The sequence below is a fragment of the Amblyomma maculatum genome, chromosome 8 (assembly GCF_055883805.1).
Source record: "Amblyomma maculatum isolate TAMU_Amacu chromosome 8, ASM5588380v1, whole genome shotgun sequence".
NCBI classification, from domain to species: domain Eukaryota; kingdom Metazoa; phylum Arthropoda; class Arachnida; order Ixodida; family Ixodidae; genus Amblyomma; species Amblyomma maculatum.
The window spans coordinates 23,079,393-23,093,455 of NC_139351.1; the positions used below are offsets into that span (position 1 = coordinate 23,079,393).

General features: G+C 44.5%; 1 protein-coding gene across 1 annotated transcript in view; it reads left to right on the plus strand.

The window, feature by feature from the left end:
- The window catches only part of LOC146180719 (DNA-binding protein SMUBP-2-like), a 55,079-nt gene that overhangs the window by 15,522 nt on the left and 25,494 nt on the right, over positions 1-14,063 (plus strand). Inside the window, exons 10-12 of the mRNA XM_084576113.1 lie at positions 801-983; positions 4,129-4,247; positions 7,429-7,523. Of these exons, the coding sequence (XP_084432239.1) occupies positions 801-983; positions 4,129-4,247; positions 7,429-7,523 (397 nt within the window). The remainder of the gene's footprint in view (positions 1-800; positions 984-4,128; positions 4,248-7,428; positions 7,524-14,063) is intronic.

The following is a 14,063-nucleotide window of genomic DNA, read 5'->3' on the forward strand; positions in this document are numbered from 1 at the left end:
TGTACATGGGCCAGATGGTGTTCAGATTCCAGCACCAGTTTCGTGTCCTTCCTTTTCTCCTATGTACGTATTTTCTTAGTGCTAAAAAAGTGATGTCTGAAGTCAGTGAACTGTCCCTTTAAGAACAGCTTCAATTTTACCGGGAATCTCATGAGCAGCAGTGGACAATGAAATGCATGTAATCCTTACCACAATGTTCAGCAAAAGAATGTTGATTATGTGGTGGCTTAATGGAACTCGTTGGCTTGTTTGGTGGCATTCAATGCCACAGAAGGGGCACGACTGCTACGCTTAGATATGCGCATTGTGCATGGAAGGAGATGGAGGAGAGCTTTGTCCAACATTTGTTCTTGGTAACAGTCGACTCTGCTGATTTTTTTTTAATAACGTTTATATTTGATTTGTCTGTCAACAAACAGAAGCATTGAATGCTGAGACAACTGTGTTTAAAAGTTGTCCTGCCATTCAGTTCTCAAACTCGCAATGTCATCGTCAAGAATGACTTCGTGAACACTGTCCAAAGGGGAATGATGCACTAGCCTAGCTTCTAGTATCTGTGCCCCCCCCCCCCCCCCTCCCCTTCAAAAAAAGAAAACTATTTCGCCAATCCACAGCTTAATTATGAAAATGGTGAGAGAAGAGTAGCGTCATGTGTATTTCACTTCTTGCTGTTTTTTCCACCTCCGCTTGCGATATGGTCGTAATATCTCTTTGAGCCCTGCACTGTTCGGAATCATTTCACCCACACAATGCAAGTTACGTCAAGGCTGCCACCTTTGCATGCCACCTGTTTTGTGCAGTGCGGCCAAGGGAGGCCTGGAGGTGACGCTGATGGAGCGGACACTGCAGCGTCACGGCAAAGCTGTCGTGCGTATGCTGGTGACCCAGTACCGCATGCACCAGCTCATCATGCGGTGGTCGTCCGACCGCCTCTACGGGGGCAGGCTGGTGGCGCATGCCTCGGTGGCAACACACCTGCTCAGGTCAGTGGAACTGGCGTTCTCTCGTGGGGTTAGTAGTGGCATGACGTTAAGGCGAAAGGCTTGCTTGGCTCATGGTGAAAATCTTATGGGCGAGATTTGTCTGCGAGATTCCGCAGAATATCGGTGGGGTTCTGGTATGTAGTGATCGATAGAGAGTCTGGCTCTCTCTACTCTTTTCCTAGAGAGAGTGAGAGCTCTGTCTTATGAGAGAGAGCAAGAATCTCTCTCCCTCTACTCCCATATTTCTCTCTGAGAGAGCTCTCACATTCTAGAGAGGGCGAGCTTTCTCTCTAGAGAGAGAGAGAAAGAAAGAGTGAGAAACTTCCTTCTCTCCCTTTCTCTCTAGAATGAGGGAGAGTAGAGAGAGAGAGACCTTTCTTCCTAGAGAGAGAAAGAGTGAGAGGAAGAGGAAGAGACAGACTCTCTACTCTTTTCCTCTCTCTTTGGAATGAGAGGGAGAGAAACGTTTCCCCTTTCTTGAAGAGAGAGACTGTTCTTCCCTCTTTTCCTCTCTCTGTCAAGGAATCAGGGCTGTTCCAAGGGTCAAATCAAGGTGGCTGAAATGCTTTCGCCTTACTGCACGTAAAGTGGCTTGAGGGCTCTCCTGAATTGCTAGCTTTCTTCAACACCTTGACCTAGCCTGTAGTAGTCTGGTGTTTTGTAACAAGGCACAAATAAAGAAATGCACTTTAATATTTTAAAATAGGCTGTTTTCTGCACCTGCTTTTTCATGCCCTCAATGTTCTTCCTAATCGCAAAATCTGTTTAGCTGTTATTTTCACAGGTTTTATCTCACTAGATTCTCGAATCTGCAGGTCAGAGCACTTTTGCTCTTTTCAATCCAGGTGAAGAAACTAAGAAACATTCACGTCTGTGGTAGAGGTAAGAGGGGAACAGGGCTCTTGATGGGCTGAGAATCTCTGAAAAGAAAGTGACTTTTTGAAAATGACATTCTGAAAATGTGCAGCCCATCTCCTACATTCCAACTTATTATTCACTCCCCAGGCCTATAATTAAACCTTATAAGGTGCAAACAAACTGAATAAATCTCATCTCTGCTCATTTTTTCTCATTTTCTCAAAACACAAATTTTTGACAGTTTGCTAGTTTACGAGAAGGATATCTAGAGCAGATAAAGGAATTTTTATTGCAGCATGCTCCTGAGTGATTAAACTGTGCAGTGGTGGGAACAGATTTCATTTTATTCTTTTTTTGTTTTGTTTTGTGAACTTAAATGGCTGATAATCAGTTTTTTCTACATCAAAATTCAACAAGTTGTAAAATGACTAGTATGGCCTAAATAAAAAAAGTTGTTCCTGTGCGGTGTTCTTTATACTGTAGACTGTCTAACTGCATGTCAACAGTAGCTTTCTGTTTAGTGGCTCCTCGGTTGTTTCTGTAAACAAAGGAGTTAAAATGTCGAATATTTTGAAAACTTATTTAAATATCAGACAAATGACCACGTATTTGAAATAAGCGTGAATAACTGATTAAGACTGCACCTCTTCATTCCATTTAATCTAAAAGTAAAAAAAGAAAATGTTCCAAGAGTCCTGTCCTCCCTTAAACCATGGTACTAGTTATTGTAACTTTCAGGTTACTGTTATTAGTACATGCTCAACCATCCACTAGCTATATTGTGCATGTGGTAGTTAATGTAGTGACTGCCATGCTGAGTGTAAAGCATGGTGGTCACTTTTTCATGTTTGTATGTGTGCGTTAGAGAGGAAAAAGGGCGCTGCTTAGTTTACTGTACCTCTCATGCTGAGAGTTGCTGCCGAGTGCAAGAAGTACTTCTGTTTACCGTTTTATTTCAGGTTCCTCTGAGTGCATTTAAGATTTGTGGCTGGAAGCCGACAGGAGTTTGTGAGGTTCTTTTCTTTAACTCTTCTGGCCACCTTATTCTGTGGCTTATTCAGAGACCGCAATCTAAAATAGACGACCAGACTAACCAAGCTAACAACGAATACTTTTATGTACACATGGACGGGACGAGAGTAGAACGATCAAGTGGGTCACAGACTTAACACTAAGTTGTCTACAGTCACCAGTTAGTTCGTTGGGTGGAGAAGCCGGTGCAGACGCTCCGGGTAGTCAGAGTTCTGCAGGGTCGGTGCAGTAAGGCCTCGGTAAGCCCAGCGGAAGGCTAGGCCACCGGACGGGGCCCAGTAGAGGCAAGAGGCCTCGAGTGGCCTTTCCACGGCAGATGCGTTAGGCCTCCCCGACGTGCCTGGGCTCAACACGGCGCCGAACGCTCGTGCCAGTGAAGAGCTGGCGCTGTGGCACTCCCGGGCCCGACCACCGTTCCGAGTTTCGTGGTCGACAGGAGAACAGGACAGGATACGACCGGCAGGCCCCAGGTCTGGATCCCCGGGTCAGGCCTGGCAGAAGACGCACCGCTCCGAGCTCCTTGGACAGCCGATCGGCTCCGCTGCTCGCCTGTTCTCCCTGCTCGTGCCTCGCGTTCCTCGAGCCAACCTTCACGTTTTCCTCTTCTTCATACTCCTTTCTTCGTTTCTTTCTTCGTCTTTGATCTAATTATCGTATGTTCTTCACAGAGTTTCAAGCCAGTTTATAAAGTTGATAGGATAGGATAGGATAGGATAGGATAGGATAAGCTTTATTGCTCTACTTTAGAGGTATTACCGACAGAGTTCCTCCATCTTCTTTGCGTCGATGGTGTGACTCCGTCTCACAGGGTTGGCGCCCCTATTCTAGGGCACCACTGAGTTTTGCTGCTCGCTGGGCACGGATGACCAGTCCTCTTTGGAGGATTGGGTTGCCGCTGGAGAGCATACTCTCCCACTGTTCCGCACTCGGATTTTCTAGTTTGTGGAAAGCTTTGTTTCTGTCGCATTCCCAAGTGATGTGATATAGGGTGGGTATAGCACCACACCATGGACAAACGTCCCTGTATTGGTTCGTTAACTTCTTCAAATCAAGGGAGATTAATCCAAAAGACTGACTTACATAAATGCTTATTTCTTCTTTGTTTGGCGTGTAAGCCAATGCAGGCAGTTGGGCTTCAAGTCTATAAAAACAGTGCATGAGCATAAACTTCAACATAGAATATGCAAATAGGATTCACATGCATTTTTTTTTTTTCTAACGTCCTCGGAAAAAAAAACAATTTGCTCGACCGCAGGGACCTTCCCGGAGTGGAGGACAATGAGGACACTGCCCTGCCCTTGCTGCTTATCGACACAGCTGGATGTGGGATGGTTGAACTGGACACTCCAGATGACGAATCCAAAGGAAATGAAGGTATGCTGTATAATTTCGCTTTTGGTTGGCAATGGGAGAAAATGGAGGAAGGGGCTGCTAGTTTCACTGTTCTCTCACTGAGATACAAAGGCATACGTAGGCAGATGAGATGGAGTTTGCATTTGCAGGGTTAAGGTGGCCGCTTATGATTCAGTACAGGGCCGACTGCATGTACTATTAAGAGGTGCCTTTATATTGTGATGGGTGTGGTTAGGCAAGTTGTGATGATGGTATTGCATGATACTATTGTTTGGAGTTGAAGAAGTGGAAGTCTGTACAGGCCTGTGCACCTACATGTCTTTGTCCAGTCATGATGGCCAGATAGTTGATGCTTCTATGAAGATGTCTAATCATGAATAGATGAAGTAAAAAACCGGCGAATCACCACTGGAAATACATAGCATTAGACTCTAGCTTCCTGTTTCATGAAACGACGCATTATGCACATTTATCTATCCATCTTAACCTTGTTTGCACTTCTTTTCACTTGCATGCTTTTGCTTTTTTTCTTCTGGAGGGTAAAATCTCCCCTATGTCGCCTTCCCCCTTCCCGCCACCTTTCATGGTAGCCACCCACCAGGTGGCCCTTGGGGTTGCAACCACCGACAGATTGCACGTTGCTCCGCTCTCGCAATAACCTCCTTTTTCCGCGGTAGCCCTTTGGGCTTTTCCCATGGCAGCAGCCACCTTAGGCATTTCCCTCCTGAGGCCTGCGAGCAGAAAGGGTGACTGTTCGCTCTCTACATTGCCGCCTGCCAAATATAGCAGGTGGTTTTCGGAGACTCCAAAGAGCACCTGGCACCAACAGTTTCTCCCATCGTGGAGCATCAGGCCCTTGTAGCTGGAAAAAGGAATGTGAAGGAGAGGAGCCATGAGGATGGTAACGTCCTAATTTAGCCTAGACTGGAACAGACAAAGGAGGAGACTAAGGAGCAGGAAGCCTAGCAACAAATCGGAGGGGGAGTCTGGAAATTCAGGGTCTTCCTGCCAAACAGGTGTTTCACTTCAACTGAGGGCGACAGCCTTGCAGCTCAAGCATTGCATGCCAGTTTCGCACCTATCATTATCAGGTGTGCTATAGCAGTAAGGGTCAAAGCGCCTGGAAAGGATTCAGCTAAGCTCTTTTGGCAGGATCACGAAACAGCAAAGCATGAAAGCCTCCAAACTAATTCAGTATAAGTGGCAGAGCATGCACATAAAGACAAGATAACCGATTGTTGTTACGACTAACTGACTGGATTCTAAGAAAAGGCAAGCTTAGTAGGCGGTGGCAGAAAATCAGGAAGGCGGATGAGTCTAGGAAGTTCGCGGGGATAAGGTGACTGCAGCTGGCAAAGAATGACTTTAGAGAAATATGAGACAGGCCTTTCTCCTGTAGCAGATGGAGTTATGATGAGGATGATGATGAAGCAATGGAAACTTTTTCCTTTACTACTTAGATCACACATCCACTGGCTTGGTTGTATAGTTAGGGAAAGAGAAATTTGTGAATTTGCGGCTTGCATAGAATTTGTGTAATACATGGTGTCAGAAGATAAGCGATCATTTGAACTTTAGGTACATGATATTTTTACAATACTCCCCATTTGGAAGCAGTTCTCTTTCGTACCGGTATCTCGTTTAGTCAAAGCTGCAGACGCATAGGAAATAGTCCCTTAAATACTAGAGCAGTGTTAAACTATTTATCACACTACTACTGCAGTGATCAGAAAAATAGCTTTGCCTTTTTTTTTCTTGAATGTTCAGTGCACCTTTCCTTTACTTGTCAGGTTAAGGGGAAAAAAATTGGTAGTGGCTTAGCTCTGCTATGCCAGGATATACGTGAGCTTGGTTTATCTTGGCTTCTCCTGGTTTTTCCTTTGTTTATCTTAGCTTATCTCAGCTTATCTCGGCTTTTCATGGTTTATCTTGGTTTGTCAAAGCTTATCACTGCCCCCTCGGCTTCCTAAGACAGACAGTACTGGATACGATGTACACAATGTTTATTTAGCGAACACCAGTGGTTTACTATGTCAGTCTATGAACTTCGAGCTAAGAACGCCGAACTACTCTGTCATGGGCACGGTAGCACTCCCTTTCTCTCTCTCTCTCACTTGACACACCGCGGTAGAACCAACACCCTCTTCTTCTTCTAGGTGATGTTGGTAGAACGCTTAAGTTATGCCTTTAAGAGTGGAACGTGACACCATTCTTCCCCTTCTTTGACCTTACAAATGCCGGTGTGTGAGCGCTGGTCTGCGAACACCGATGGTTTACGAACGCTGGCCTACAAATGCCGAGCTACGAACTCCGAACTACACTGTTATGGGCACAGTTGCTCTCCCTTTCTTTCGCTCGACGCACCCCCTTTCTCCTATTCCTGCTCTTCTTCCTTAAATATACGGTCATGGGCATGGTTGCTCTCCCTTTCTCTCTCTGTCGCTCGGCACACCCTTTCTCTTTTTCCTCCGCTGGGGTTGCGGCGGCGGAAGATGTGTCCCTGTGAAATAGCGTGGCTCTCGCGCATGCGCAGCTTGTTCAGCACAGAGGACACGCAAAACTCCTTCCAGGCCGCATAGTGAAGCTCACGCTACAAAAGACTGCATGAAGACAGCTTGCGGAGGCCTGCTACAAAGGGATGCTTCATCATCCGCAAACGTGGTGCGTCATTACACAGAGGAAAACACACAGCTAAAAATATTGTGCCTACACTTCTTCAACTCAGAACCAACTCGTTTTCATTTCACCGCCACCGCCGCCATCCCTTATTTCTAGTTGCAGCTCAGGTGCCCATCATGAGTGAGACAGTTACTAGGGCTTCCTTTTCCAGTGGCCTCTGACCACTGCGTGTGCTGTTGGCATGCATTGAAATTGAAATGAGTAAAGCTACAGCGCTGCACCTGTTATTAAGTTACTACTGGTTAGTTTACCATCTCACTCGAGTTTTGTTCACAGAGTGTGACCTTTTGTATCAAAGCGCAAATGGTGTCAGTTAACCCATGGATAAACATAGGTGTGCAAAAAAGTGTGTTCTAGTTTGTGCAAGTTCATGCTCTTATGTATTTCAGTAACCCTTCTTCTACAGACTGTGGTAAAATGTTAAGTGCCTAAGCGATGACAGGAAACTAGGACTTGCAGGCATTATTAATGCAAGAAACCTGCTGCAAACAAACTTGGCTCTGTGATGTTGTTGCATTTGCAGGGGAAGCCGACCTTGTGGCCGTTCACGTTGAGCGCCTGATTGCAAGCGGCGTCTCTGCCTCCGACATTGCCGTCATCTCACCTTACAACTTGCAGGTTAGCAGATAGGACATCTCAGCTTAACGAAGCCCTTCTCTTTGCCCACCCTGCATGGTGGTTTGCTGTGCAGGCCTGTATGTGCACTTTTTGCCACAAATACATGGGGTTACGCTTTTCAGCCATCTAGCAGAGCATTAATGACACCTCTGAAGATCGGCATCTCTGTGATGTAAGGAGAAACCTTACCATCACATCTTTCAATCTGTTCAGTCACATCATGAGGGGTATGCTGAATGGCTGAAAAGAAAACTTTGTTTACCGATTAATTCGTCAGCGATGACTGTAGATGTTCAAGCATATGAGCATGCTGAAACATGTGCATGTGAGCTGGCCCGATGAAGCAGTTTCGGTTTTAGAGACCATCCCGGTGCCTGGTCGGGCCCTTCATCAGGCTCTCACTGCACCAGTCTCGACACCAGGAGTACTTTGCCAGGAGGCACCGGCATGCAGTTTCAGCATGGCGTGACACACGGTGGCAGGATTCTCTTTTTCTCACGATGGCACATGGGACCATGCATCCTTGCCTTGACAAGCCTCTTTGCTTTTGCTTAATTACACCCTGGCACATGGGCAAGAGAGTTCTACTTAAGTTGAGGACAACCCAGAGGGCTATGGAACGAAAAATGGTAGGGGTAACATTAAAAGATAGGAAGCGTGCAGAGTGGGTCAGAGAAATAACTCAAGTTACCGACATTATAGGGGAAATTAAGAAGAAGAAATGGGCATAGGCAGGACATGTAGTGCAAAGAGAGGATAACCGATGGTCGCTTAGGGTAACAAACTGGATTCCAAGGGAAGGAAAGCGTAGCAGGGGGCGGCAAAAAGTTAGGTGGGTGGATGAGGTTAAAAAGTTCGCAGGGGTCAAGTGGATGCTGCTAGCACAGAACGGGATTAAGTGGAGAAATATGGGAGAGGCCTTCGCCCTGCAGTGGGTATAGTCAGGCTGATGATGATGATGATGACATGGGCAAATATGATGTCACTTCCAATAGCCGACATGGCAACACTGGTGCTTTGAAGTGAGGCAAGGTCATTTTACTCTGCATGGATAGATATCACTCTGTGCATACACGTAGCTGGTACATTTGGGATGAAAGTAAACCCAAATGAAGATAGGAAGACTGCATGTCATAAAAACTATATATTTCATTTGATAGAGAACTCACTCACATAAACAGCCTCGAACAGAAAGCTTAGGGTACATATCCCTGAATGCTATAATCACAGTGCTTTTGCGAAAACACCAGGGGTCCGACATGCCTTTTACGAATTCAATAGGGCTGTCTGAATTTTTAAAATTTGTAATACAAATTGAACATGTTTGTTATTTGATTCTTATTCAGAGTTTTTCGAATCTTAGAAAATTACTTAATACAATGAAAATACTCAAATTCACATCAGTTTCACCGCATTGCACGCTTCACCACAATGCTGAATCTCGTGGATTGTGTAGTGAAGCATACTCAAAATGCAACGGGCTATTTCATGAAAGGAACCTTCCCTTTTGTGAAGAGGGCCTTGCCAGCAGTGTGCGCAAAGGTTTCAGCAGTTTTTTTAAGCCAATTCGATAGTTCGAGCTTTCATTTAATTGAGTATTTATTCTGGTCCCCTGAAGGCCGAATTAACGATAGTTTGCCTTATTCAGCAGGAATATGACAGTTCCACCGGAGTTCATGCAGGTCCTTCCGGTGCGAAAAACCGGTATACAGGATCCTGTATAATATTTATGCTGGATTTTTTAGTAGGGTACTCACTGCTGTGCAGTTCTAGTTGAATTTGATTTGAAATACCACGTGTATTGTGAAATAAACAAGGCGAACAATGTTTGCTTTCTTTAATTCATTTTGTTTTTTCACTTATCACATATTTGATATTCGCACTTTCTTTTTCCATGTCTATATTCAATTTGTATTTAAAAATTTCAATATTTGCAGACCCCTAGTATTTACTTCTTTGTTTTAAGGTCTACATTCGACCATGGTTGTATGGCGTATGGATCTGCAAGACCCTGTTTTTGAAGCGCTTAAACGCAGTGCATAAGCTGGGCTTGTGTCTCTCAACTGGTGCAATACAGAACCTCTCCCATAAGCAGTCTCTGCGCCGAGACAAATGAACCTTCCTTCGAATACAAGAGAGCCATGCTTGCATGCTCATATGTCCTGAAAGTATGGTCCCTACCAAAACAGCTATGCTACTCCACGGTCTACAAAATGGACCCCAAGAATACTGTTTCAAAATAAGCTGCAGTCAACCAGGACTGTTTCTCCGCTTCGAGGAAAATGCCACTATTTAGGAGTTCTGAATAGCCTTCCTAACATTGCCCCCGAGGCAAGGTACATTACCACCCTGGTACAGTTTTCCGAACTCTGCATACTTCTTCGGACTAATGTGCTTTCACAAAAAGCCAGCACAGCATTACCACATATTGCGAGTTCTTGGCCTTAAATGAAAAGTCCGGAAAATACGGAGCATATTGTACAGATCGTTCTAAGACAGCGCATTATGTAGGAAGCGCTATAATAGTATAAGGCAAATTGAAGAAAACTAACACTGCCTAAACTTGCATCCATTTTCACTGCCAAATGTTTTGCCATTTCCGTGGCAGCGAGAAATGGTATAATCAGCGAGAATCAACCTAGACTGTTTCTCTCAGGGTAATCACAGTCGTGCTCTCTAGAAATGCAGTGGAATCCTTAGTAGGAGGCATAAAGCTGGAACCGCATGGCGCGATTTAGGGCGCGATTGCCACGCGGACGGTGGGACGCGCGCGCCATTCTGACGTGTGCCCACCATGAAATCAAGCCGCCACATGGTTTTATGCGGAGTAGGAAAAAACGCCTCGCGCGGTGCGTCCACTGACGTCACGGCCGGCGTCCACCAATCAGCGTGTAGTCACGTGTCATTTTGGTTTTGTGGTTCGCCAAGAGATGGCTCTGCTCTCCGCGCATCTCGGCGGAACCTTTCTGGTGGAACCTTGTTGTTTTGTCAACAAAGGTGGTGCGCGTGTCCAAGGAGCCACGTGCATTCACGCATCGTGGTCATTCGCACGTAGTGTTCGGCCAAAATGGACAAGACAACCTTTAACGAGGCCCTAATCACCGAAGTGGAAAAGCGTCGCGCCTTGTGGGACGTACGCGACCGAAACAATACAAGCAACATAACCCGGAAAATAGTAGCGCGATAGTGCCGCTCTATTTTTCTCGTGTGGGTGCTAGCACGTCGGCGGAAATGCAACTGCTTGCTGTGCGTCGCATTTTTCGCTTGCGAAAAACGGTTCATGTGGTTCCGGCTTAATATGTAACATAAATAGCAGCTGAAAAACGAGGACAAGAATTCAGCTTCTGCTGGATGCCAAGCCACTTAGGGATCAGTGGAAATGAGAGAGCTGATGCATAAGGATGACATTAGGGATGCGCAAATAATAATACTAATTGGTTCACAGGAAAGGAAGGCGCAATATCCATCACACTTGTTCTGTTAACACCTGAACCGTGCCGGAAGGGCAGGGAGGAAAGTAGGAGCTAAAGTGGAAAGGGAGAAAGATAAGTCACAGTGGAGGTTTACAGAGTAATTTCGACCACCTAGGGATCCTGGTGGGGGGGGGGGGGGGGGGGGGGGGGACGTGCACAGACATTGCACAGCACACGGACACCATTTCATTTCGCCTCCATCGAAACGCAGCCGAAACAGTAGTCGGGCGTCTTACCACTGCAACACCGTGGCGGGTGCGAATATTGAAATTTTCGTTTACGAATTGGATACAAATATGAGGGAAAAAATGCCTTCGAATATTGAATATCTGCTCAGTGAAAAAAATTAAGAATGGAAAATTTAAGAATAGTAAACAGTGTTCACCTAGTTTATTTGAGAACTCATTGGTATTTGCAAATAAACTTGAACTCGAATTGACAGAAGTGTATACCCTACCAAAACATTCGGTATAAGTTTGATACAAAATTCTGTATAGCAATTTTTTTTGCATGAAACTGGGTGGAGATGTCATATCGCTGCTGGATGCAGTTCAACTCTTGTTAATTAAGCCTTTAAGGAACCGTAAAGAATTTCTGGATTAACGGAAAGTTTTTATCAAATGGGCCTGAAGAACGGCCAAAAACCGTTCGCCGGGAAGGCTATTTTCACAAAAGTTAAGGTCCCTCTTCAAAAAACAGCCCCATCATGTTTCGAGAATGCTTCACCACAAAGCCCACGCGATCAAGCGTTACGGTGAAGCATGCAATCTGGGAGAGACAGCAGTGAATTTGGAAATGTTTGGTGTACTCTGTAATTTTCGAATACATATTTGCAAATTCTGAATACGAATCGAATAAGAAACATATTTGATTTGTGTTTGAAATCTTGAATATTTGCACACTGCTAGATGTCATAAAATTCATACAGAGAAAACTGAGAATGGAATGGCAAGCATTGTGGGATAATGAACCAAACAACAAACAGCACCTTGTAAAAGCAGTAATCGAGGAATTACATTTGCCTGACGCAAAGCTTTATTCGCAAGAATGAAGATAAACCGATATGTGAAGTGTGTGGAGATGAGGTCACTATAAGCCACATCTTACACTAATCTACACAACTAAAAAAAGAACTAAGAAAAAATACTTTACTGAGTTTTTCAGCAAACAGATCCTATTCTACCCCAGCCTGCTCCTTGGAGAAGACAAACTTGTCAGTAATTACTTTGTTTTTAGCTTCCTAAAAGATGCAATGCTCCTAAACAAGCTGCAGTGTCCTAAATGTTTTAGGCCTTGTTTACAAAATAAACACATCTCGTACTTGGCGTACGGTAGCCTTAGTTGCTTATGTGCCGTTAAATCTAATGCAACGCAACTCAACTGCATTGTGCAGAACGCTGAGCTTATGACCTTGCTGGCTTCTCAAAAAGAGCATTGGCATAGTTTGTAATTACTTATTTTCTACTGCAGATTGTATTACGCATCCAAGCAAGAGGAAAACGTGTAAAAGAATTTTGGAGAACACTGTGCGAAAGCATTAACGATTTGCCCTAATAAACTTTTAACTTCAACTTCAGCATATACCTGCATGGACTGAGGGTATCCGAGTCAGTATCAAGGGTCCGGGCACGTTCATTTTCCATGTCACCGTCCTGTCTCAAAGGAAGTACTCAAATTTTGGCTGTGCCTTTGGCTCGCCCACTCAGTAATATCGGTCTTGTGACCTCACACAGCCCGCCAACCAGTCAGTGCATGGCTCTGCCACCTTCTAGAGGCATGCGCGTTATTTTTCGCTCGAAACACAACGCCAGTGCCAAATTTTCTGAAGAACAGGGCGGTTAGCACTGTCGCAATAAAATGAGCAAATAAAAAAGGATATGCATTTCATTTAGCTGTTTTTCAAAATGATCTACAACTCCTAAAATGAGACTTTATTCCTGAAGATAGTAAGCTAAAACTTAGATAACTATTCTTTGCTATATTGTCAGCCTTTGAGAATAGAAGTTAGCACTGTGGTCTGTACTGTCTAAGTGCAAGCAGCCCTTATGTATTTGTTTCACTAAACTGGGTCACTCTGTTATTTTTAAAATCTTTATCACCTTTATTATTCGCCTATTATTATATTATTATCACTTATTAAATCATGCCTAAGCACAATAGCATGTACAGTCGTAAAAAATGGGTGAAATGCGAAAAAGCAAGTGCTTAAACCTTCAATAAATTCTATGCTCCGTAAAGCTTATACGCCGAATTAAAAGGTCAGAATATTTAGACATGCGGCTCTTAACAAGCACTGCTTATAGGCCATTAAATGCAACTACCACGCTCATAGAGCACCGTGTTCGTTAAATCACGTACATGACGATCATCATTTGTCTCTACTTTGCACCCACAGCCTATGAAGTTACTTGGAAAATTATGCGACCCAGAAATATACAGCATAGCACTAAATAAATGAACTTTACAGTGGGCAACATATTTTGTTTTCTGTACCTAAAAGTGAATGATAGTGATTGTCAGAAAATTCATGATGACGTGCCGATGTTCTTTCAAATCCTTTCATACCAAAATATAGGACAGGAATTACAAGCGGCTTATTAATGCGAAGTAAACTGAAACAGTATGTTCTCGGTCGTATTGCTTGCCGAGCTGGAACAAGTAAATACAATCTCCAGCATGTTTTCTATAGCTTTCGAACATTTACCCAAGGAAAACGAAAGGTCCGTTCGATTCACCCTGCACAATCTACACTAGTTGATGCAGTGCACAGCAAGTGCCGTGCAAGTGCTACACTCAGTTCAGACGTGCAGGTGTAACGCGACACTAGCGTCAAATAAAAACAAATGGTAAGCAGAAGTCGTGCAAGCCTTCTGCTTCGTTTTCGATGCGCGCGCACGCTTGTCACGCCTGTCATTATTTGCCGTGTGTTCTCTAAGCTACGAAGGAAAAAAAAGTGCACTGCGACCTGGTGCCAATGGTTATACAAACAGCTATGGAGCTTGTAGACTCCAACAGCAATGACGAAGAAGAACTTGAGGTACTGCGGCGGCGTGGACGTTCGGCTGGT